At 35.0% G+C, this 27,315-nt stretch overlaps 1 protein-coding gene across 1 annotated transcript in view; it reads right to left on the reverse strand.

Annotated features, from left to right (window-relative positions):
* FMN2 (formin 2) overlaps window positions 1-27,315 on the reverse strand; it is a 261,959-nt gene that overhangs the window by 74,055 nt on the left and 160,589 nt on the right. Inside the window, exons 11-14 of the mRNA XM_090263236.1 lie at window positions 26,346-26,492; window positions 23,234-23,293; window positions 22,959-23,079; window positions 8,622-8,714 (exon numbers count right to left, since the gene is read on the reverse strand). Of these exons, the coding sequence (XP_090119362.1) occupies window positions 8,622-8,714; window positions 22,959-23,079; window positions 23,234-23,293; window positions 26,346-26,492 (421 nt within the window). The remainder of the gene's footprint in view (window positions 1-8,621; window positions 8,715-22,958; window positions 23,080-23,233; window positions 23,294-26,345; window positions 26,493-27,315) is intronic.

Raw genomic sequence — 27,315 nt, forward strand, 5'->3', positions numbered from 1 at the left:
GGAGAAGTGTTTGTAATAACTATATTTTAATATACTGCCTATATAAAATTCCTAATTATTCAGTAAATAAAAAATAAATCAACAGAAAACAGTCAAAAGACTCATCAGGCAGTTCATAGAAGAGGAAACAACTATTAACAGATGAAAATACACCAGTATCCACAAATAATAAGAAAAAATGCCTATTAAAACTACAATGGAATACCATTATTTTTCTTTATCCTCACAGTTTATTGTTTTCTTTAAAATACCATTTTAAATAATAGATAAAGCCAATCTGAGAACCAGCTGCTGTCAAGAATGTGACACATTGAAATTCTATTGATATAAGTGTAGATTGGAACTAATCACTATTAAACAATTTGTCTTTACCTCAGAGGCAAAAGATTTATAAACCCTAAGACCCAGCAAATCTTTATTCTCCTAGGTTTGTACATAAAAAGATAATATGTGTGTACACTAGGAGTAAACTATTTTTCCATTTAGCTAAAAAATGGAAAAATAGGAGAAATAAATTGCGGCGTGGTATATACCTACAATGAAGTCAATATTAACAAAATACAGGCATATGCATAAGCATGAAAGAATCTCAAGAACAATGTTCAATGGAGATAAAAGCAAGTTGCAGAAGAGTTCAGTTACGATTCCACTTATATGAAGTTCATAAACTTTCAAAACTAATAAAATGTTTACAATTTATATTTTTGGCAAAACTATAAAGAGAAAGTATAAAGATCAGAGAGGAGATAGATAAAATAGCAATTTTTAAAAAAAGATCAATGAATCTGAGGTCTGGTTTTTTGAGAAGATAACAAAATTGACAAACCTTTAGCCAAACTCATCAAGAAGAAAAGAGAGCCCAAATAAATAAAATCATAAATGGAAGAAGACAGGTTGCAACCAATACTATGGAAATACAAAGAATCATTAAAGAATCCTGTGAACAGTTATATAACAACAAATTCGACAATCTAGAAGAAATGGATACATTTCTAGAAGCATATGACCTTCCTGGACTGAACCAGGAAGAAATAGAAGTTACCAGCAAGAAAATTAAAGCAGTAATCAAAAAAACTCCCAACAAATAAAACTCCAGGACCAGACAGCTTAAAAAGTGAATTCCACCAAACATTTAAAGAATTGGTACCTATAGTTTTTAAAATATTTCAAAAAATTGAAGAGAAAGAAATGCTTCTGAACTTACTCTATGAAGACAGTATTTATCCTAATGCCAGAATCAGACGAAAACAGTACAAGAAAAAATTAAAGGTTAATATCCTTAATGAACACTGATGTAAAATTTCTCAGCTAAATATTAGCAAACCAGAACAATACATTAAATGATCAAATGAGATTTATTCCAGGGATGCAAGGACAGTTCAACATCCATAATTAATCACATTAACCAAAAAGGACAAAAATCATATAATCATCTCAATAGATGCAGAAAATGCATTTGACAAAATTCAACATCCTTTTACAATATGTTAAAAACTCTCAACAAAGTGAACATAGAAGAAACATAGCTCAAAACAATGAAGTCTATATATCACAAGCCCACAGCGAATATCATGCTCAACAGTGAAAGCTGAAAGCTTTTCCTCTAGGATAAGAAACAAGATAAGGATGCTTACTTCCACCACTTCTATTCAAGATAGTTTTGGAAGTCCTACCAATCAATCAAGAAAAAGAAATAAAAGACATTCAACCAGAAAGAAAGAAGTAAAACTCTATTTGCAAATGACAAATACTATGTATAGAAAACCCTAAAGACTCCACCAAACATGTTAGAACTAATAAATGAATTCAGTAAAGTTGAAGGGTATAAAATCAATATTCAGAAATAAGTTGTATTTCTATACATTAATAATGAATGATCAGGAGAAGAAATAAACCAATTTAAAATTGAGTCAAAAACATGAAATATCTAGGAATAAATTTAGCCAAGGAGGTAAAAGATCTGTACTCTGCAAACTATAAGACAATAAAGAAACTGAAGGAGATACAAGTAAGTGGGAGGTTATATCATATTCATGGTTTGAAAGGATTAATATTGTTGGAATGTCCTCACTACCTAAAGCATTATACAGATTCAGTACAATCCCTATTAAAATACCAGTGGCATCCTTCTCAGAACTAAAACAACAAATTCTAAAATTTGTATGAAACCATAACAGACCCTGCAATGGCAAAGAAAAATTGAGAAAAAACAAGCTAGGAGTTATCACATGCCCAAATTTTAAACTATACTACAAAGCTACGATAATTAAAGTAGTATCTTGCTGGCATGAAAACGTATTTAGGTCAGTGGAATAGAAGAGGGAGCCCAGAAATAAACCCAAACCTATGTGGTCAATCAGTTTATGACATAGGAGGCTAGAGTATACAATGGGATAAAAAGTCTCTCCAATAAATGGTGTTGGGAAAACTGGACAGATATATGAAAAAAAGAAAAGAAAGAAACTAGACCAATTTCTTACACCATACACAAGAATAAATTCAAAGTGAATTAAACACTTAATTGTAAGACACAAAAATATAAAACTTCTGGAAGCAAACACAGGCAGTAAACACTTTGACATCACTCTTAGTAATATTTGTTAGATATGTCTCCTTGGGAAAGGGAAACAAAAGAAAAAAAACAAATGGCACTACATCAAACTTAAAATATTTTCACAACAAAGTAAACTATCAGCAAAACAAAAAGACAACCTACTGAGTAGAAAAAGATACCTGATAAGGGGTTAATATCCAGAATATTTAAGGTACTCATGCAACTTAACACAAAGAACTCAAATGCTCCAACTGAAAAATGGGCAGAAGACCCGAGAAAACATTTCTCCACAGGACATACAGATGTTCAACAAGCATATGAAGACACTCAACATCACTAATCATCAGAGAAATGCAAATCAAAACCACAATGAGAAGACACCTCACACCTGTTAGAATGGTTATCATCAAAAAAAATCAACTAATAACAAGTGCTGGTCAGGATGTAAAGAAAAGGGAGCCCTCCTACACCATCGGTGGGACTGTAAAGGGGCCCAGCCACTGTGGAACGCAATATGGAGGTGCCTCAGAAAACTAAAAACAGAGATACCATACAACCCAGAAATTTCAGTTTGGATATTTATTGGAAGAAAGCAAAAACACTGATTTGAAAAGATATATGCATCCCTATATATATTGGAATGTTTAATTTAGATTACATTACATTATATTATATATTCCAAGCAGTAAAAAAGAATGAAACCTTGCCATTTGTGACAACATGGATGGACCTACAGCGTATAAGGCCAAGTGAAATAAGTCAGGCAAACACCATATGATTTCACTTATACATAGAATCTAAAACAAAACGAACAAATAAATAAACAAAAGAGAAACAGAGCCACAGGTACAGAGAACAAGCTGATGGTTGCCAAAGGCGGGGGCAGGGGGTGGACAGGTTGAAGGAATGGATAAAATAATCTTTTTTTTTTTTAAGTGTAAAAATGATCACTTTGAAGTTAAGAATAGTGTTCCTGTCTGAAGAGTATGCAGGCATCTGACTGGGGAAGGGTAAACAGAAGAGCTGGACGTATTGATCATGTTCTGTTCCTTGAGCAGAGTGTATGTGGTTATTCACTTCATTATAATTCCTTAGGTCTCATTTAGGTCGTAATAGCTACACACACATATAAACTTATTGACTTTACATATGATATATATGCCTTTCTAGTATACATTTGGTCCTCCTTATTCATGGGTTCTACAAGTTGAATTCGCTGACTTACTAAAATGCATTTTAACTCCAAAATCAATACTTACGGTGCTTGTGCAGTTGTGAACATGTGCAGGCGGTGGAAAATGTGAGTCGCCTGACAAACTGCCAGCTGAAGCAAACGAGGCAAGGCTCTAACTTCTTATTTCAGCTCTCATACTGTGAATGAGTACCCCTTTCACAGTCTATTGTGAAACATTTGTTTGTGCCTTCATGCTCTTTTTTTTTTTTTTTTGTCATTTCTATTTCTAAAATGGCTGCAATGCTGTCCAGTGTTCGTAGGAACAAGGCTGTGACTACTTCATAGAGAAAATACATGTTCGATGAACTCCATTCAGGAGTGAGTTATAGCACTGCTGACTTGACTTCAAAGTTAAGGAATCAACAATAGATACTGAAGAAGATGTCTTCAAACATGAACCCATATAAAACAAGGTAGTATATTGATCAGATGATGAAAACGAGACCAAAACATGACCACAGACTTGAAGAAACCTCGTCCTGCATTTCCTCCTAGGAGCAATGGTTCAATATTCACAAATTCAATGTTCATGGCAACTTTATAGAACATAGTTCCAGCAAATAATGAGAATATAAAGAATAAAAGAAGCTTATTTTTGTGTTATACATAAAATGAATATAAAAATACAAACTTATGTTGTACACATATACATTTATATGTTATATATGTATAAAATAATTTTATATATTATTTTACATTTTATCAGATATTTGATATATTGGATATATATATAAAATATAAAACACATGAATGTAAAATATTTCATAATAAGAACAAAACAGACAAAAACAACACATAGAGGCTGTATTCACTAGCTGAATATATGTAAGTACAAATGTATATGTGCATATTAACAATTTCATATGCACAAATTATCTCAGGAAGGATAGAAATGAAATATAAATGGAGCTAAAATAGAGAAAAGTAATACTAAGAAGACTTACATCTCATTATATATTTGACTTTTATAACAAATATATTATTTAAATATTATTTCTTCCACTTATTCATTAAAAAATAAAGAGGCCAAAGTCTCTTTCTTAGACAACCATATGGATGAGCGTCCATTCGTGCATCTATGAAATAGATACCTATTTGGAGTCTGTTAGGACTGGGTGCTCAGTATCCAGCATGGAGCACACACAGAATGTACAATATGAGGTGTCGGTGGGAGCACCCAAGTAGAAATATGCAGGAGGTATTAGCGATGCTCATGTGTAATCAATCCCAGTCACTCCTCACAGGTCTCAGATCATTTCTGATCAACTCATACAGAATGAATGATCATGGCGGTGGAAAATGTAACTCTCAAAGAGAAGTGGTGATAGAGAAGTGGTGATACAAAAGAATCACTTCAAATACATGCTTCTCAAATGTTAAAGAGTGACAGGAAGGGTACAACAGAATCCAAAATGGAATCATCATTTATCAGCACATCTGTCTGGCGCATGGTGTTGGCATGTATATTGCAAGAATACGAAAGTTTTCCTGTTTTCCTGTTTTGATATCAGTGATTTGAATTTAATTGACTATTTTACATGGGTTCCATCTGTATTATGGTTTTAATCACCTAACACACTGCCTTATTCACCACCTCTTGGAGTCCCTAATTATATTTCAACAATTTTTCGATTAAAATAAAATATAGCTCCAACCTCTTACAAAAGGTCACTTAGTTCCCAGCCTCTTAGAAAAGGTATCACTTGCACATGACTTTGCCATCTATCTCTTCATTTTAGTCACGTACTGAACCCTCTGGGCCTCTGTTTCCTACTGTACAACAGGACAACACTCGCTGCCCAGACTGTCCCAAAGGCTCACGAGACTACAACCATGTGGAGCGTAAAGGGGCTTGGCTAACTCTTGATTGATACTTCACGGTGTCATTATTGCTGTCATGCTGATGAGTAAACCGTTGTTGGCTGAAAAGACAATTACGTTTCCTTCTGAAGTTTTAAGTGGTTAACGAGAGATTACTTTGAAAAATCAAATTTACCTTATCTTTTATCATCACTAAAAGAAGTTCTCCTGATATTTTCAGAAAAGAAGAATAAAGCACCGAACACGCCCCCTCTGAATCTGAGTCACAGCTGACAGGGCGCCACGGGGACCTTTTCTGATGGCAGACACTCTCAGCAGACTTTTCCGTCTGCGGTACAGTCGATACCCACTGTTTTCAGCATCTCTTCATTCTCAAGTGCAGAACTACCAATACCAAAGGTGGTATGTTCAAGAGTTGAGGTTTCAACACCGTTTTAATTATATCCATGTGATTGCATATTTATGCATTTCACCTTGGTCCTATTCCTCTAGTTCAGCTATAATTTACTATACTTATTTTTTTAAGGAAGAACTGTTTTTCAAAAAGAGGGGGTAAAGGTATGGGGAGCGAGGCTAATGAAAATCTTATTAGCTATTTCTGATTTATAAAATCACAACGGAGACTTTACTTCATACAATAGCAGGGAGGAAAAACTACCTTCACCTGATTTCAAAATTTGCCATTCAGCCAAAAAAAAAAAAAGTTAAGCTGAAATTTTAAAATATACCCTTATCAAAATACATCATATGAGTAACAGGGCCGTGAAGGCTAACAACAGAGGGCCAGGCTGCTGTTTTTTCCCGGCAACCTCTCCATGTGCAGGCACACACACAGAGGCACCAGCTCAGGTCCTTTACAGCACGACAATATGATTTTCATACGCACTCTCTGTCCAAAGTGCAACTTGGATTCAAAGAGAAAGAGAAAAAGTAAGGAGTGTGCCAAGTTTTGAGAGAAATACTAGCAAAGCGCGATATTCCCTGTCGTCTCATTCAGTTCACCTTTCTCCCCTCTTATATTTAGCAACTTTAAAAAAAAAAAGAGGTACAAAAGAAAATTTAAGAAAAACCAAAAATAAATGTTCGGTTGCGATCTAGAGATAACCAGTTTGTGTTCTTCAAAACACATGCACTAAAGTAAAAGCATCACATACGCTGGCATAACACAGGTGCTACACCATAGTGGCTTTGATGAAACAGTGAAACACTGTCCTTCACGTATAGCTGTGCCTCAGTGACTTCTAAAGTTGTGGCAGAGCTGTGCCCTCCACTTCCTCACTTTTCTTAAATGTTAAAAGCTCACAAAATTGATTTTTGACCATGCCAACCTCCAAAGATGTTCCATCTATAAACAGGTACCACAATAATGATTCCCTCCTTTCTGAAACTCTTCCTAACTCTGGCTTCCGTTACAACAACAGCCTCTCTTGGCTTTCTTCTGACTTATCTGAATACTAAGCCCTGTGGGGGCTTCTCTGTCCATACTGTAGATGTTCCTCTCCTCTGGAATTCCACCCCTGGGTCTATTTTTCTTATCTTCCCAGGTGACTGCATCCACTCGATAATCATGTTTCTTATATAATGTCCAACCCCCCCATCTAGAAATTCCATCTTGGTTTCAAAATACAACTTTGTTATTCATTCAAAAAATGACTAAGATATAAAGAAAATGTCAATGCCTAATGTCCAAAATACAGATGCAAAATATTATATAATAAGCCATATATAATGTGAGCAACAATATGGTGACAGTCATCACCATTTCAGACATGAAATCCAACAGATTGACTTTTTTTATAATGAGTCATAGAATCAAGGGCTCCTTTCTTCCCACAAACAAAAAAAAAAAAATTCCATTTTTTTTACCTACATCGTTTTCTAAAATTACACGTTCTTGATCCTAAAACCACACTGAATGGAAAAAACAAGACTCATTTTTATTCACCGTTAAGAGTGCAGTGAGCTTACAGGGCCCTCTAATATGTTACTACAGGAATGTGAGTTCAGTCAAAGGACTATTTCGGAATCAGTGAGTAGATTTTCCACTCTAAGTCACGAGGACCTGAAAATTTGGAAATGACAACCACTTAGATTTACAAATCTATTTCATATTATGTTTTATGTTTAATTAAACTCCAGCACATCTCATTCATTTAAAACATCATTAATGACACTTGAACAACCTATAAAAGCCATAACCTAACGGAGGAGGAAGTGGTACTTGGCCTCGGTCTCATGCCACGTCACACTCTACAGGAGTTCCCGAACAGCAAGAAGTGTCCCAAAGCATTGCATGACACAAATCTGATCGACAGAAGAGATGGCACATCCAAAAGTAAAACATTCTGAGTAGTAAATGCATGGAAATAATTTGTTTCAATGATTTCAAATAGCCAGGCTTTTAATGGATTTTTTTCATTATACAAATTGTTTCTTTCATGTCTTCTGAAATTTTTCACCCTGCTTAACTCAAAGGAATATAGGAAAAGCTAATGAGATAATACTGGTGAAGTTTTTTAAAATTATTTTTCCCATCACCATTTAGCCCTGCAGGCTCCTAGGAAAAATGGTGTTAATTATCCAGAGGAATTTATACATCCTATAAAAAGCAGCATATAATGTTTGGAGGATCTGAAAAACATCAATAAACATGCTTTTGGGTGCAATATTTTGACAAACCAAATGACTGAGGTCATAAGCAGAGCTAAAACTTCGAAGGATATCTAAGTTTCTATCACAAAAATGTATCACAATTTTAAAGTCTTTATAAATATGAGCTATTTTTAACCAATATCTATTGTACTTACTGTCATTAAAGAAAAATGGTTATAATAAAATTATTCACAAAATAGCATGTCTAGCAAATTGCTCATCTTTCACAACTGTATGACTCATGACTAAACATAATTTGTTTTTCTCTGATGGCAATCCCTTTCAAACCAATGTGTATATACTTTTTCCTCCCCTCTGCTGAAAAGGGAAGGATGGGCAAAATACCTCTGCAGAATTTACCTTGAACAATAAACCGTTCCATGTTTTCTCTGAAGGGCTGCATGTGCTCCGTTGAGGATACCTGGTACACTTTCCCCGCTTCAACCTCACAGGCTGAAATCAGAGAGACGTTGTTGAGAACACTGTTGATGGAGCATTAAAACAATTTTAAAACCTCACTTGCTAATGTCAGCATCATCATGTTAACCGCAGTAATGGACATATGTTCTACATATATATTGGAAACATCCATGTACTGACATAAGAAGCCTATAATCAGGGCTTCATTAGAGGGGACTGTAAAAAGAAACTCAAGACTCTGTGGCTCATCTCCACACCCTTGTTCATGGTGGCTCCTCTGCTTAGAACGCTGCTCTCCTTATTGCCACCCTTTACCTCACCAATTCCCACTCGTACTTCACGACTCAGGTGTAACTGCCCCTAAAAAGTATTCCCCCCTTTCCTCCATTCCCTGCCAGCTGTCTCCGGGAAGGACTGGGTGTCTCTCCTTCATGATCCCACAGCATCGTGTGCCTGTAGAATCAAAGATATTATTTATTTTTATGTGCCAGGGACTCTCTCTGAATCCTTTACATGTGTTCACCCAGACAATGCTCAGAAAACCCTTTGAAGTGGATTAATAATATTGCTCTTGCTTTTCATCAGAGAACCATGAAGTACAAAGAGACTGGCCCAATTACGCAGGACGTACTTTGAGGAGATAGGATAGAGCATCAGCTGTCACACTGTATCACAGTCATTTGTAATCGTGTCTTCTGTCCCACTGGGCTGAGCCACTTAAAGAGAGGCAATCCAATCCCCATTTGTATCCTTAGTGCCTGAATTTTTGTTGCTGGATGGGTTAGTGGCTGGATAAATAGCTACTGAAGTAGAAATAACATTCCAGATTTTGGACTCTAGCAGATACGGTTTCAATTCCAGTTTGCTCACCCACTGAATGACCCTTGTGATTTGGGGTTAATTATCAAACCTCTTTGGATCTTAGTTTTCCCCTCTAACAGGTTTAGTAAAATATCTAACATTCGTGTGACTATCAGGTAAACTAGGTGGGAAATCCTAGGGGCACAGAAAGTGAGAGCTCTTGCTGCTCTTGTTTGTATAAAACCGGTCATAGTTTAGCTTAGAGAAGACCAAGAGGAAATCACAGACCTGCTTTCAAAGAGATGCTGTGTGGTCCCAGAGACAAGAGGGGGTGCACCTCACTCCCTGTTGAGTCCAAGGAAGGAGGAGGCTAAACCAGCACAAGTTGGAGAGAGAGATTTCAGTTCTACGTACGAGGAGTTGCTAAAGTTTAGGAGATTCCTACAGTGAAGTGACCAGCCTTGGGAGGTGGTGAGCACCAGTACTATTTAGGAAAAAAGGGGGGGCTACTTGTCAGAAACCTGGTGAAGAGAGGGACTGATGAGAAGGTGCTAGCAGGCAGCTTCCTCTGCCACTGTCACTTACAACAGCCCCGTGTAATCGGAAATACTCAGTTCGTTGATGTCTATAGATGTATTATGAAGATATACTTAATAATACCCCAATTTGGGGGGGTTTCTAAAAGTATACAAGTAAGTATATGAGAGGGGATGAATTGCATCAATGAAAGAAAATAGGGTAGATTCATCAGCCCTTCTTATCCGTTCAGTGAGTTGTTTCCGGCAAAATCACATGGAGAAATATTCCCAAAGGCCTCTCAGTAGTTTCTAATCGTTAACCAATCGATTCCTGCATGAGATAGATATTGACTATCTACCGCATTCAGGGTACTATTCTAGACACTGTGACTACTGCCATGAACATAACTGTCCTCAGGGACCTCAGGGAACTTGCCTTATTCCATACAGTTTTTAATTATTTTTCAATCCCAATGAGAAAAGGGAAATACTAGTGGCCCAGTCTCTAGTAGCTTAGGCCAGCATGAGGGAGAAATAAAGGAATCCGATCTCTAACCTGGTCTGATTTTCAAGCCTTAAAAGCCTGAGACAAAAAAAGATTAATATTTCGACTATTAGTGACAATTGTTTAATTTGCCACTTTTTATTAGAAAATGGAAATAATAACTGTCCTTTTCTTCATGATCTTATACTATGCTTGGAGGTCTATGAAGCTATAAGAACACCCTTACCACTAGCCACATACAAAAGTTAATCTAATGGATCTGGTGCCTCAAAGGACAATTTCGCTGGCTAGGAAAACAGAGTTGGATCACAGACTAATGGTGACAAAGTCTTCTAAAATGTGCCAAAATGTCTCTAGGTCTTCATTTTTACTCAGCAACTTTTAAACAAAAACATATACAGCAGATAAAAAAAGGTATAATAAATTTTTTATGAGGAAAATTATATTTTAAATTCGTCGTCGTCGGCAGCCGTCCGTCTCGAGAGACGATGGTGTAGCTTCTTAAGAGTCTATCTGCACCGCCGAGAATGGCTGTGCAGTCCGACTCGGGAGTGACACGGTATCTGTCTCCTCCCGTGTTGAATCGACATCTTGTGATGACGCTGGAGTGTCCTCTCCAGTGAAGCTGAAGCTACAGAGCCTGGGCAGGGTGATATGGAGGGTCTGCTGTTGCCCATGCAGCAGACCCCCCCTCTCTTCGCAGCTGAAGGGTCCAAGGGAAAGACGGAGTCAATACAGCTTGGCTTCAGGTGCGCCGCAGGAGTTGCCGGTGTTGACTACAACGTCAAACCGCCTTAGGGACTCCGGCTCCGGATTTTCTGTCGGGGTTTACTCCCTTAGCCTTTCCCCTGAAGAGGTATGCCGCAAGGCAGCGGAGGTTTTTTGGAGTCAGAGTTTTCCTTCTCTGAATATTTTAAATTAAATTTCACTTAATTTTATAAATATCCGTGGGCCATTCATATAAACTGTATTCATAATATAAATGCAAGAAAAAACTTTTTTTCTATTTCTTCCATCTTTTCCCTTTTACTTATAGATTTTCCTGTACACAAGGGGAACCAAGTAGAATTTCAGATCCAAAAAAATTTACTCACGGGTCATTTACTGGAAACCCCATCTTGTTTCCATCCACTTTCCAGAAAGCCCCACAAGGTGCTTGTCTCATACCTCACCGTGTCTAGTGACACCCATTCATCTCTCTGCCAGGCAGCTTTTTCCTTACTGAGCTGCTCCAATTATCATAATTCTCAACTATATAATGAGCAGAAATCTCTCTCCCTCTCTCTCTGTCCCCAGTGTACCCTTTTTGGAATGACATAGCTGGAGTTTGCTTTTAAAATATTTCAGATAGATTCACATAATCATTTGTATACGTTAAAAAAAAAATTCAGTTCACTATAGAGAGTTTGGATTTTTAATGAGTCACAAAATTCCACTCCCTTTGAAGACAGATGAGGACCCTCATCTTTATTTACTCACTTCACTTTTTTTTTTTTTTTTTTTTTTTTTTTGCTAGTACTTAGAACATTCCCAGGCAGGCAACAGGCATTCAGCAATTATCAATGGAATGAATGGACAAATGAATTCGATTCTCCTGTCAATGTGAACTTCCTATTAATTTGGAAAATGTCATATGTATTGAATTTCCCCATGTTTTATGCATGCTAGTCATGCACCTGACATACTCTTACCATTTGTGATCAGTTGTTGAACTCTGACTTGTCCTTCCATACACAATTACGGCATCAAGGTTCAACTACCACCCGAAGCCAAGAGGGTCACTCTCCTATTGAACATTCTATCTCCCTATTCTATAGAACGTGAGTGAATGAAATAAAATAAAAGGAAAGACCTCAATAAAATAGATCTGGATTCCAGCTCGGTTCTACTAGTAGATATGTGATTTTGAGCTACTCCTTAAATGATCTGAGCTCCCACTTCCTCAGCCAAAAATTAGGATGAGGAAGGCAGGGCACTTGAACATAAAGCACTGAGCTGTTAAAAAGTTCTCAAAAAATGATAGCTGTCAATGATATTATCTTATTGCATTTATTTTTTTATGTCTACTTATCTCTGATTATAATTTGCATTTCCTAAAGTCAAGGTCTGTCCATTCACGCTGTGTGCCTAGTGTTTGAAATACAGAGGAAGTACTTGTGTGAAGAAAAAAAAAGTACTTTCAACTATACCTATGACCGTGACTTTTCCTTAATCTGGATATAAAGCTTCCAGTGGTGGGTCACATAAAATGTCATGTAAACCTTAAGCCAAGTGCACCAAATTCCATTGTAAATTACTAAAGCTCTTCAGCGTGATACGTAATCTGTACAATTATTTGTGGATGGTTGTTGTTTTATTTGTTTTATTCAGAAGAAAAAGCCTCTTGGATAACTATAAAAGTGAAGTTCTAAAATTTGTATATAGTTACAGATATGTGTGTGTGTGTGTGTGCGTGTGTGTGTGTGTAGTTACATACTTAATAATATATATAAATATGCTGAACAAGGAAATTTATAAGACTAGGCCTCCTTCTTCTCTTAAATGCCATGCATCTTGGTGCATAACATCATCCTGGCTACTACTTATCTTCAAAATTGGTATGTGACTATGTGAATTTTATTTTAAAAAGTACCAAACACTGTAATCTCACAAACTTGAAGGGTCATTTAGTAACATTATTAAAAACATAACATCAGATAGAGTTCCTGGAAAATTGTGTGACAGTTAAATCCAAATACTTTTTAAAAATCTGTTAAAGGCTGTTGGCATAACAGAGTCATTCCAATCATGTAGGCTTTTGTTTAACTTAAAGACCTTCATAATCCAAAAAGATTTTGTATTGTGTTCGAGGGCTAATATTAGAAAGTGTGAGTTAGGCTCCCAAATTAAAAGAAAACTCTAGTCAGAGGATAGGAAGAACAAAAGTCTCTCAGATGTTCCCACTGGAAAACGAGTTTCAATTTCAGGTGTAATTTGAAAAGTTATTGTTTGGCATTTACACTCTAACTTTTAACATGCTGTCATGTACCTCTGCAAATTTCCATTTAGGTAGGGTAACTTTATCAATGTCTTTTAGACAGCAAGTTCATCCGGACAGTGTCCCTGGAGAGGAGGCCTTTTAGCTGAGTATAGAGAGGCCGCAGGTATTTGCCAATTGAAAATGAAAAAAGAAATAACTGCAGGACCTCAGTCACGGAGAATGAAACATTTGCATGGAGACCAGCTGCAAATGACCTTAATCCCGTGGTGACTGTGTCTTATATATTTGAAGAGGATGTTTTCGTGTGATAATTTGCTTATACTGGGTCTCTGTGAGACATGGTATCTTATGGTTTTTAATTACTCTAAGTTGGTTATTGCACCAAAGAAATTTTATTTTTTGCACAGTGTACTTTTTAACACAATCACGAATTTATAAAGTAAATCTTAAATCAAAATGTCAGAGAAATAATCATATTTAATTAACTATGTTTTTTTTTTTTCCAAGGAAGTCAGGTAAGTGATTAGTGAAAATGAGAAAGTACAACTTTACTATTGTTTTTTCTAGAATGAAAAAATGGCATCAAATCTTATAATTAAATGACTAACGACTCAATTTTCTTCTCATTAACTCTCCCATCCACAGGGCAAAATTACTACTGAATTTAATAAAAAGTCAAAGAATCCTGGGAAATGTTCCTTTGAACCCAGTACATGTACAATACATAATGGTCTACAGGAGGGGAAGAAGAATGAGAAGAAAGATACTCGAAGCTTATTAACTTGGGGAAAAAAAATCACAAGTCAAAACATTTTTTTCAAACTGATGTAAAAAAAAAGTGTATGCATCTCAAACAGAAAAACATTACAGTAGCCTACATAGTGTTGGCAAAAAAGAAATTATAAAGCGATACAATTTTTAAAGAAGTACTTACATATTACCTAGTACACAGACCAGGCTCAGTATATGCATTGAAAATGCAGCTCCACTCTTTCAGATGAGAATATAAGGATGAAGAAAATTTCATGGATTACTTGTAAAAACGTTCGTTACAGCCCTGGCCAGGTAGCTCAGTTAGTTAGAGCATCATCCCCATATGCCAAGTTTGTGGGTTCGATCCCTGGTCAAGGCACAAAAGAATCAACTAATGGATTCATAAATAAGTGGAACAGCAAATTGATATTTCTTTCTCCCTTCCTCTCTCTCCAAAATGAATAAAAAATTTTAATGTACATTACATAAGACAGATACATATAATGCAATAGAAAACAGAGTCATGGAAATGCCAATAAAAGAAAAAATAGAGCTCAACAAGAATGATTCTATTAGTACCTTCTCCACTCTTTCATATGGCATGCTATAGAGTGCACAGTAATTTGAAAGATTCTTGTTCTTACCTATTTTCTAATTAAAATATATCTTAGAATAAAAATTTTACAATTGTATCACTTTTATGCTAAGGATGCCCTTGGACTTTTAATAAGGGAATAATAATTCTCAATTTAATAGAAGATGGACTATGGAACTCACTGTAAGTGGGTGAAGCATAGCAAAAGGCATATCAAAATTATAGGTATGGGGGCTTTTCCAGAACACATATATGTACAATTCCGACCTCAGTTATGAATTCTGCTGCAATAAGTCAAATTTCTTATGTGAATATTTTGTATCCCTCAGATTTAAACCTGAGAACCCTCTGGCCTCATGGATCAATAGACAGTCAAAGTCCATATAGTAGTGACACTGGTGAGTTTGCTCATGTTCCTTCCTATGCTTTAAACTCTTCTTTCTCCTAGACGGAACTATACTGATCTTCAAAGTCAAATTTAAATATAGTTTCCAAGTATATTTAATCATTACCTCCCCTGTGTTTCTTTTTTTTAAAGATTTTATTTATTTATTTTTAGAGAGAGGGGAAGGGAGGGAGAAGGAGAGAGAAACATCAATGTGTGGTTGCCTCTCACACACCTCCAACTGGGGACCTGGCCCGCAACCCAAGCATGTGCCCTGACCGGGGATTGAACTGGCGACCCTTTGGTTCACAGGCCGACACTCGATCCACTGAGCCACACCAGCCAGGGCTCCTCCGTGTTTAGTTACTTATATAACTAAAAAATACTTGTTATACCATAAAGCAGTATATGTATGCATAAATATATGCACACCTATAACCACTGGTCTTCTTATTAGTCTACGAGCTATAAGGCAAGAGTATGTTTTAATTTTTTATTTTCTAGTGATTTGATAAATATTGGTTGAATGAAAATTATTAGACTATAGTACCTCTGATTCATTACTAATCTAAATTTCATAAATTTTATTATTCTATTCTATTTTATGGTATAACCAACCCACTGAATTCTTAAGTTGCCTTTCTAGAAAGCATTTTGATAATAAATATCAGGAATCTAAAAAAAATGTTTACTGCCCCTAATCGAGTAATTATAGTTCTAAGAATCTATATTAAGGAAATAATAAGAAATATAGTAATAAGGTTATAAATAAGGACGTTCAACACAATATTTCTGAAGAGCAGAAAAACTGGGAAGGGTAATTTCTTACAAGAATCAAATTACTCATTAAATTATGGCACAATCGTAAGAGATTATTATGAAACCATCTTAAATGCTTTTTAAATTATATTAAGAGGCCTGGAAAATGTTGGTCAAATTTTAAGTGGAAAAAATATATAACATATAAAAGTGAATGCAGATGTCCAGGCAAGTAGAATGATAAATTAATTAATAGGCTGAGACTTCCTTTTGTTGAGAACACATAGCAATGAATATGGACATTAAAAAAGAAAACTAAATAGATACAGTATGCTTTTAAAAATGTACTATCTCCTTGGAGCAGAGATAGCAGAGAAGAACAAGTTAATAAATAGTGCCCAAGTGAGAAGTAACTGGAGTATGAGTGTGGAGGACAGGTCAAGAACTTGGCTTATGCAGAGATTAGTGATGGGAGAGTTCACAAGAAAGGAACAGAACCAGTCTCACTGCTGAAAACCCAGAGCAGAAATGGGCTCCCCAGCCCATGAACGGAGGGTAAAAACAGCTACAGCCCATACACAGTTGTGTGCTGGGGGCAGCAAGAGCAGGCAACACAGAAATCTAGGCGAGACCTAAGCCTAGTCCTGCACTAGCTTGAATACTGACTCTGCAATAAACCTACTGTGCCCACAGGGCAGGAGCTCCAGGCTGCTGATAGAAGGTTTGGTTCTGGCCAAGGAAGGCCAAGCCAAATCAACTGAAAAACCAAGAAAGTGCAGGATTTGGGGGGTTAGGAGAAAGACAGAACCAAAAACAGACATTGATAGTTTCTGTCACATGTCTTAAACTCTTCAATGGTAACACAAAAGCAGTCACACACAATACATAAATCACTGGGTATGTTCGGCTACCTTCCAACTAAACTTTATTTACCAAAAGAGGCCTCATTTAACCCACAGGCTGTAATTTTCTAACACCTGTTTTTAATAACATTCTAATACCTCAAAGAAAATTAATGAGTAGAATGACAGCGTGTAAGTACTAACAAATAAAAGATGGATTCATTTCAGATGAAACAAGAACTATAGAAAATCCAAAAATGACTTTAATATGTTTTCGTAAACATCAAAAAGATAAAGGAAAAATAATATGCAAACTAAGAACAAAAATTAATTTAATGATAAAAAACATACTAAAAATCTTGGAAACAAAAAAGCTATCAGGATTTTAAAATAGTTGCATTGATAATATATACACCAGATTGGACAGAATCAAAGAGAGAATTAATGAACTGGAAGGCAATGTTGAGAAACGCATGAAGATTATAGCAAAAGGCAGTGGATTTTTAAACACGAAAGAGAAGTTAGGAGACACGGAGGATTAGACTAAGAAGCTTTCATGTACACCAAAAATAAATTTCAGAAAAAGAGGAGAAAAGTGATGAAAACATGAATAGGTAATTACTGAGAATCCTCAAGCGACTAGTTTATAAGTTGGAGATTCTCACTAAGTACATAGAAAAGTAATAAATAAATAAATAAATTCATACTACATATATTAAGGCAAAGCCAAGGATGACTAAAACTAATTTAAAAATTATAAAAATCACCAAAAAGAGAAGACAGATTATCCATAAAAGAATAAGAATTAGATTGAAAACAGACTTATCAGACAAGAGATGGCAGAAGAAAAATAAGTTCTCTTCAAAATACTAATAAAAATAAGTTGATCTAGAACACTTTACCCAAGAAAATTATCATTCAAAAATGAGGGGGAAATGTTTTCCAGTCACTTTTGGATGAACAGTGTAACATGCACAAACCAACATTCATTGAGACAACAACTAAATGAGGGTAAAAATAAACAATATTAACATAATGATTGATTAAATACATTGACAAATATTATTGTCTAATGATTATAAAATATCAGCAATTTTTAAAAGAAAGATGATAGAACTAAAACTCTGAAAAATCACTATTAGAAAGATGAAAAGTAGTTTATTAGTTAGAATGTTTTGAAATACTTATCTTATTTGGAAAGATAACTATATGAAATAAATGTATAGCATGTTGTAAAATTACGTAAATTACAAAAGAATATATGCAACATTGAAAACCAGCCAACAAATTAACAGAGCACTATAACTTTCAAAATGTATTGAAGGAGTCAGGGAGAGAATACTAAACAGTTTGTTAAGTCAACAAAAGAAACAAAAGAAGACATGAAGCGATTGTAGATAAATTAACTTATTCAACTATAAAGCAGAGAATATATGAATGAACAAAAATTATACCCATTATGGTTCCAATGATATAATTCATACATGTGCAACACACACACACACACACACACACACACACACACACACATCCCAGATAAAAACGTACCAAAATATTAGGATAGTTTATCTTTGGACTGTAGGATTACAGATGAATATATTTTCTACACTATGTTTTTCAGTTTCTCTAATCTTCCATGCTAAACAGATATTCATTTTTAAATTGTAATAAAGTTATTTTAAAAGAAGCTATTTGTTGTACTTGAATTGAGTTTATAGCATCATCTTTCTTTCCTCAAACAAAAAATAAATATCAGAAGTTTACAATTGTAAAAATAACTAGCAGAAACCCATATAAATCAATACAAACAATTTTAAAGACTTGGTTTTCCCATATATCTCGTATCTTTGGATACTGACATTACTTCAACTTGAAGATAGAGTTCATTAATTTTAAACATTTTCCAAGGCAGGTACTGAAGGTGAAGGGAGGAACAGAAGATACAGGGAAGAATTTGCATGGAAATATTCTCGCCCAGTTCTGGTAACTTAATTACTCAATGCTCTGTACGTGTCGAGATGATTTAAGTCATGTGGCAAGTGCTACAGTTTCTACCCAAGAAAGGCACTGGACCAGAAATCATCATTTGGCATGACTTCGTCATGAAAAGCTGCTGACAGCCAGAAGGGATCAAAAGCAGATCAGGTTGCTTAACAAACCACATGTCACTGAGCTCCGAGAGCCAGGGGCACCCTGTGGAAATCTTGGGAACAAGGATAGAAACCAAACACAGTGGATGTTCTGCTCTTAAAATGTTAACATGAGATCTGGTTGTCATGAAAACGTCTGCGCCATCACACAGTATTTCTGTCTTTCCTTTAAAGTAAAAGTCAAGTCTCTAAGCAGAAGCAGAAGAAGGGATGCAGCCAGAAAACGAGTATCTTACCGGCTTTTCTTATCTCGTTATCAAACGAATCATAATATTTATTCCATTTTTTCCTTATTATGAATAGACAATATTTATTGGGTATTTATCAAGTGGAAAGTATTGGGATAAATCTTTACATATATCATCTCATTTTTTAAACCTTCTTAAAACAACTTGCTTCTGACAAAATATGGACAGAATAGTTGAATCTTCTTTTTTTTTAAAATAATTTTAATCCTCACCTGAGGATAAGTTTATTGATTTTAGAGAGAGGGGATGACTCGGGGAGGAGGGAGAGAGGGAGAGAGAGACATCGATGTGAGAGAGAAATATCAATCAGTTGCCTGAATGGGGATTGAACCCACAACCTAGATATGTGTCCTGAACGGGGATTGAACCCACAACCTTTTGGTGTATGTGGTGACACTCCAGCCAACTTAGCCACCCAGCCAGGGCTTGACTCTTCCTAAATGAATTCTCTAATTTAATCACTCAGAAGGGATCATTTTTAATAGGCTACATTTACCAAAGTAGACATTATTTTAAACTAATTATATCCAAAATAATATAATACAATAACCTCCCATTTGACTCCCATTTAGTCAAATGAATGCACATATCATTTTTATTTAGATGCAACTCATTCCAAAAAGGGTCATGAGGCAGTTTTATTACATGCTTTGTTGGTATGAAATACTACATTCATGCTGAAACCTTCCCAGAAATTGAATTTAATGAAGTTTCAGCTCACAAGACTTCCTTCCTTGTGTTACAAAACATGTTATTTTTCTATGCAAAAACTCAAATTTTGAAAAAGCAATAAAATAAGAGGTAGGATTAAATTATTATTTTTGTCAATGTTTAAAGGATACCTCAGCCTTGTAAATAGCTGAAGCTGCGCTCACTTGACAAGAACAGCAAGACGTAACTGCATTATTTCATGAACGGGTTCCGCTTCCCCGCCTTTGCTGTAAGGCTGACAGAGGCCAGCGCCACGCTTATCTCAGTAACATGGAACCAGGCCTGTGCTTCCTAAAATGTGTGCCGCCGACTAGAAAACCTACCAAATAATCTCTGTGTGGCCAAATAAATTGGAAAACGGCCGCTAAACCCTTCTTTCAAGGAACACTCTTGATTCTTTATATTTATCTGGTCATGAAAACACCCCATTTCTAGGACATCAAATATTCACAAATGAGGCACGCACTTGAGAAAATACTATGGTTGGGAAATGCTGTAGATGCTAGTTGAGGAAACAGAGCTTTCAGAGAAGTCTGCCTTATTACGCATACAGAGTAAACCCTATGAGGTCAAATCATTCCCTTCTTAACCCTCTGAACACTCAAAAATTGCTAAGATACTCCTTCAGCGTTTAACCTCGGTAGTCACCACATTGCTCAAGACGACAGGTGTACGACAGGCAGCAGTACGATGCCAGCGGCTACTGGTCCTTTTCAGACCCATCACCTGGGGTGTGTTAGTCCCCTCCCTGTTTAGCTCTAGGTCCTGTGACAACTTGCTATTTTCATGGCTGCATGTATATTTAATCACTATTGTAAAAAAGCGTGTAGGTATAAAAAATAAATGAGGTAACATTCCAATCTCGGGCAAACATAGATCCCCTAGGAGTAAGACTGTCATTCTTCTCCTTTATCAGATCACCTGTAAACTATGAAATCCTGCTTTGTAAGACTGAACTGTTGATCAAAGTGTGAGCTATTTCTGAAACCCCAGAAATGCCCCTAGCACCGAGAGAGAGAGATTAATAAGCGAACCAATCAATCAATATGCCTGATATAATTTTGAAGTATGATAAATAGTATATATGAATAGTTTGGTTTATTATTGTTTTTAAAAATAATACTTGCCCTGGCTGGTGTGGTTCAGTGGATTGAGCACCAGTCTGTGAACCAAAGGGTCGCTGGTTCAATTTGCAGTCAGGGCACATGTCTGGGTTGCAGGCCAAGTCCCTGGTTGGGCATGTGAGAAGCAACCACACACTGATATTTCTCTCCCTCTCTTTCTCCCTCCCTCCCCCTCTCTCTAAAAATAAATAAATAAAATCTTTAAAAAATAATAATACTTAAAAATACATAGTAACATAATGTTATACAAACATAACATAATTTTGTTTATTTTTTAAAAAGGAAGTCATTCTTGGGTTTAATAAATGACCACCCACATTTGAAGGTACCCACAGCACCTACAAATGCCCAATATGCTTCAGGATCATAATAAATGTTGCTGAGTGTTTAGGAACTACAAGCAAATTATGCAATGTTACTATCTTGATTTTAATTTATATAGATCAATATGGATAAGCATTTCAAAATTGGGGTAGAATCACTTAAAAAGTTACATCACCTTTTTGGTTTCTAGACAGAGGTAATTTTCATGTAGTAACACAAAAAATGAAAAATCTCATGTATTCACTCCCGGTCTGTGCTTAATAGTTACTGGGTTGGCCAAAGAGTTCATTTAGTTTTTTTCCATAAAATAAAATACACATTTTTCATTTTCACCAATAACTTGTTGATTTGGATATTTTGAGCATGTTGGCTGTCTCCTGCTATTGGCTTCTAGGGGGTAGAAGCCAGGATGCTGCTAAACATCTTCCAATGCCTAAGACAGCCCCACAGCAAAGAATCATTGGGCCAAAATGTCAATAGCATCAACAAACTTTGCAAACCACTTTTGACATATTCAATCAATCACAGCACCTTCTCCAGACACTGCACAAATCTTTTTTTGCATTCCAGTTGCTTTTTTCCCTTTCTTGAAATAATAAAGCATAATGCACCAAAAATGTCGCAAATCTTCCATCTTCAACATTAAAATGACAGCACAAAAATTTACCAATTTTGATAAGTTGTTTTTTTTTTAAATGCACTCTGATATGACAGCTGTCACAATACAATCTAACAAAACTGTTTCAAATGAAATTAAAGACAACTAAGCACCACTAGAGCCATCGTATGGAAAAAACTGAATGAACTTTTTGGCCAGCGCCATAGATGGAGGCTTAAATAGACAGCTGAGGTGTTCTCAGTTCCATAACAATAAGGAACTTCATGAACAAGGAATAAAAAGGATTTTACTTAAAGAAATAGTTTTTTAAAGTGTAAACTATTTGCTTTTGTGTAAATGTTACTTTTAATCTAGAAATCTGAAGAACTTCAGACTCTCTTCAAAATGGTTTTATATAAGGCTTCTCAACTAACAATGAAACATACGCACATGTGCTTTTTGACCAAGTATGTGAAAGAAGCTATTTTGTTCCCAGGCAAGTTCACAAGCCTCAAAATCTTGGGCAAGTGTATGAGGGGAGGGTTGGGAAGGACTAGTCATCTTTTAACAATGACAAGATAAATGGACAGATGTTCCTGGCTATAAAGTGGAAACAAAACAATCAAATTTGCTCCTAATGGAAAAGATTGCTATTCAAAGAACCAAGATACTTTTCCATAACTAAATTTCTAACACGCATAACTTTTTAAACAACAAAAGAATAAGATTATTAGTAAACTTTTTCTTTGCCATGCCAAACAATTTTTAGTTCTACAAGGCTGTGAAAGACTTTTTGTCCAAGACCATCAAAAAGTCTGTCTTCTCCCTTTAAAAAGACATAGATCCTTGTGTGTGTAATTTTATACATATGTTCACCAATATGTTGTGAAAAACTTTGCCATTTCAATAAATATCATTCAGGTTTAAAGACAAAAAAAAAAAGCATAAATAAACAGCATGAGTTTCTCTAAGATTGTAAGTTACCTTTCAAGTCCTTCTTTAGTTTTCTGAGATCTTTTTGAAAATCTTCAAACTTCATCTGTGAAGCCTGAAAAAGGTCCTGGGGTTCTGGTAATGGAAAGATACACTGTTCTTTTCCAGCGTCCTAATTAGCAAGAAAGACATCATTTTTAAACAAATCAGCATTAATATAAATAAGAATATTACAATAGCAGCAATGGCAAAACAAAAGCAAACGATGTCAAATCATTTAACAATCGAGAATAACAAAATATACCTACATGCAAAACTTGTCTTACCTCATCAAAATTCCGAAGATAATAAGAAACAATATATGACAAAAGGCTTCTGCTGTTGTCCTAGGCAGAAAGACCAAAGTAAGTAAAAATGTATTTTTTTAATGATTAAATATACAGTATTAAATAAAGTAAGTTCCAGGAAATCAGTATATTCAGATGAAAACATTTAGAATGAAGTGCGAAAATTCTATATTTCAAATTACTTCAGTGACCATAATATCTAAGGAGGACATAGAAGATCTTATTTTTCCCAGTGCCCCTTCTAAGCTCCAGGTTTGAGCACAGCTGTTTAAGGGTGGAGTGTCAACTATAAATCCTTTCATTCGATACTGCCCTCCATCAGAAAATTCGTTTATTAATTTTTATATTTTATCAATAAGAGGTGTAACTACTATCTTACATGAAATGATTAAATATTGCTAGCATTTCTAGCTGGACCAAGAGTCATCATGCCAGCAGGAAGTTTGACTGTCTTGTTAGTACATAGATTAGGGAAGTAAAAAAGTTAAGTATTATTTCGGGTAATCAGGAGCTTTAAAAATGCAAATATATATTATAAACTGTTATGGCAGCAAATGAAATCAAGGCATTCACATCCACGCAGCTGTAAATAATGCAATGTGTGTAGATCTAGAGAAGAAAATGTAAAATTGTTTCATGTCTAACAGTCTTCAAAAAACAGCTTTCCACCTCCTTTCTGGAACATTTGTAGGTGTGAATTTTTAATTATGTTTTTGCATTGCCCAAAGTTAGTACTAGGTAATCTGAACCGGGAGACCAAATATATATTTTAAAAACAAATCCTATGATACTAACTACATTTCCTGGAATGTTCAACCTAACCAGAACTTTTCCCCTACTTATAAAAAAGAACAACATCCCTTTATAATCAAGTTCAACATGATATGGTAACACATCTATTAGAGACTCCCTTCATAGTACAGCAGTCCCTCTCTATATTGCGGTTCACTTATCATGGCCTCACTGTATCACGGGATTTTTAAAATATTATATTTAATTATTTATCATGGATTTTTTCACTATGTTGTGGGTATTTGCGGTACTGTACAGTAAATACTAAAATAAATGTAAGGTTCCTACTTCACAGATTTTCACCTAGTGCGGGGGGTCTAGAATGTAATACCCACAATAAGTGAGGGATCACTGTAATATGTAATAGTAGTAGTAATGATTAATAGTAATATAATATCTATTACACAGTAATATATAGCAATAATACTAGTAAAATATATTTATGAGAAACAAGATTTGCTTGTAAAACAACTTAAGCAACTTGACCTTCTTTCACTTTCCTAAGATGTAAATCAATGAAATGGTTAGCAGTATCTGAATCAATTAACAAGACATTTATTAAATACCTGCTGATAGGCATGCTGAGTGAAAATTGTGAGTGATCTGAGTGACAGACAGCTTTCTCCATGCAGGTTTACAGACAGTACTAAAGAGTGTAGTTATAGTTGTTTTATAGAAAAAGAAACAAATCAGGAAGAATGTGTATAGTATTTGTGAGTGTGCAAGGGAATTTATTTTTAAGTCCTGCTTCTTGAATCATTGTTTAATTTTTATCTAGATTACTCCTCACTGATTTAAATTAATAAAATTTTAACTTACTGGGCTACTGAGTAAGACATGTCAGCCAAATAAAATAAATCCTTTATTCATATATAAAATGATGATCAAAATCATTTTAGATACACTTTTTAAATATTTTATTTATTTATTTTTAGATAGAGGGGAGGGGAGAGAGAAAGGGAGGAAGAGAAACTTCAATGTGAGAAAGAAACATTGATTTGTTGTTCACTTATGCAGACACTGGTTGATTCTTGTATGGGCCCCAACCAGGCGCCCTGAATGTGAATTAAACTGGCAACTTTTCTGTTTGTGAGATGATGCCCAACCAATTGATCCACACTGGTCAGGGCCAGATACATTTTTATAGGTTAAACATTATGTCAATGTTATATATATATTCCTACATTATTTGCAAAAGTTACTGTTTCAATCCAACAAGCAGTTGCTAAGAACTATTCAGAAACTACCATGTGCTTAGAGAGCTTTTTGTTTTTGAACAGATGTGATTTATAAGGTTGACATACTGAAGGTTCCTATGAAAGTATATATCATACAAATAAAATAGCATTTAAACAAATATAATTATGAAAATCACAAAAGTTATATGCTGTTGGTATTCCAAGAAGGGACTACATTTTCCTCAATTTTGGAAATGCACAGTGTACGTCTGCGTGCACATATGAGAGACTAAACAAGCTGTTGACCAACAGAAGAAAAACAAGCAAACAGTATCTCTTTGTTAGTGGGAGATTAGTTCATTAATAGGAAGAACAATCTTATGTATTTTCATCTCCATATGCCATTGTTTACTTAAGTTCAATAGTATCCATAATTTCCTTCATTATACAGTTCTGTGTGGAGACTCTTGTACCAGAGAAAAATACTTATTTTATTTTCAAAGTTTACAATCTAAGACTTTAAGTCTTACTAGTTATGGTTGTTTTCCTAAACTTATATTTCTACTGAAACTCTCACAATCTCTTAGATGTTAATTTTAAAGAAACACAACTACGTAAGTGGGATCAAAAAGGAATTAGGCTGTAAAAGGGCTTAGCTGTTCCCGTGCATTCTAGCATTGAGAGAACTATATGTAGGAAAAACGGAATCATTTTTTATTAACAAACTACTTTCACTCATCTTTGTTTTGCTTAAAATGGACAGGAAAAGAAAGTAATGAATATGCATCTAATTAATAGAAATTAATTAGTCCTCAGGGTCCAAAAAGATAAATATTAGCAGACATGGTAGAGTGAAAAAATAATTATTTTTATTTTAAAATATCGCCTACTTAATTAGTCATTACACATAGAACTCAAAATCACTCACTTTAGGAAACATTATTATTCACTAAGTCACAAACATATGATGGTCAGTACTTTTACCTAGTTCAGCACATAAAGAAACTTCTGACCTTGGAACTTCTAAGAAATATTTATTACAGCTGGTCGTAGTCAAACTTACTGCTAAAGAGAACTTCTAATCCTCCACTTGCCTACATTCAGTCATACAAAATACTTACGCTGCTTTTGACATCTTTCAGTTTTGGAAGGATGTCTAATCCGAACCCATCTGCCTGTCCTCGAGTCTTATTTCCTCCATTCATGTAGTTGCCAAAGGCTAGAACCAAACCCAGAACCTGCATAACCCCTGGGCCATTTTTTAATGTCTGTAAAACAGAATAAAGAACAATTTCTCTCTTACACAAAATTCTGTTTGAATTATCTTAAGTCATTGGCAGATATTATTATTATATTGTTTATTATTATACTAATAATTATACTAATAAATATTATTATTATATTATATTATATTATATATATTATATATTATATATATTATATATATTATATATTATATATATTGTATATATAATATATATTATAATATTATAAATATTATACTAATAAAATTATTATACTAATAATTTTGGGTCATATCTAAAGTTTATTGTCATTCATTATGATATTTGAAAAGGAGTATCTCCAAGGTGAAAAAACCTAGGCCATTCCTAGGAAACAAATAAGACCATAACACGATTGCTACAAAATAATGTCATTGCTATCGTCCACGGCTATCATCCTAATTGTACCTACCTCTGGAGCAACAGACATTCTTGGCATAGTTGTGGTAAACTAAAACACAGTGACAAATATTAATATTCAAATTCAGATTTATCCCTGAAAAATTCATACTCACTTCTTCCCAAACACAAAGGTAGCCTGAATTTGCATGTCGCTTCCTCTGAAAAGGCACCTTTGATAACTTCTTACTACTTTTCAAAACGATTTGCCACAACCAGGAGAAATGGTACAACTGATTTGTGACGAATTGTTTTAAATATTAATATTGCTCATTTCTGCCAAGAATATTGATCTGTGGAATCGTACAGCTGTCTCTAAATCATTTGGTTGGAATCATGCACGTTTTATTGAGGGACCCTTCCAAATATGAAGGAAAGAAAATAAAATGCCTTGAAATTGCATTTCATT

Source organism: Furipterus horrens, unplaced genomic scaffold (genome assembly GCF_987537825.1).
Source record: "Furipterus horrens unplaced genomic scaffold, mFurHor1.1.pri manual_scaffold_15, whole genome shotgun sequence".
Lineage (NCBI taxonomy): Eukaryota > Metazoa > Chordata > Mammalia > Chiroptera > Furipteridae > Furipterus > Furipterus horrens.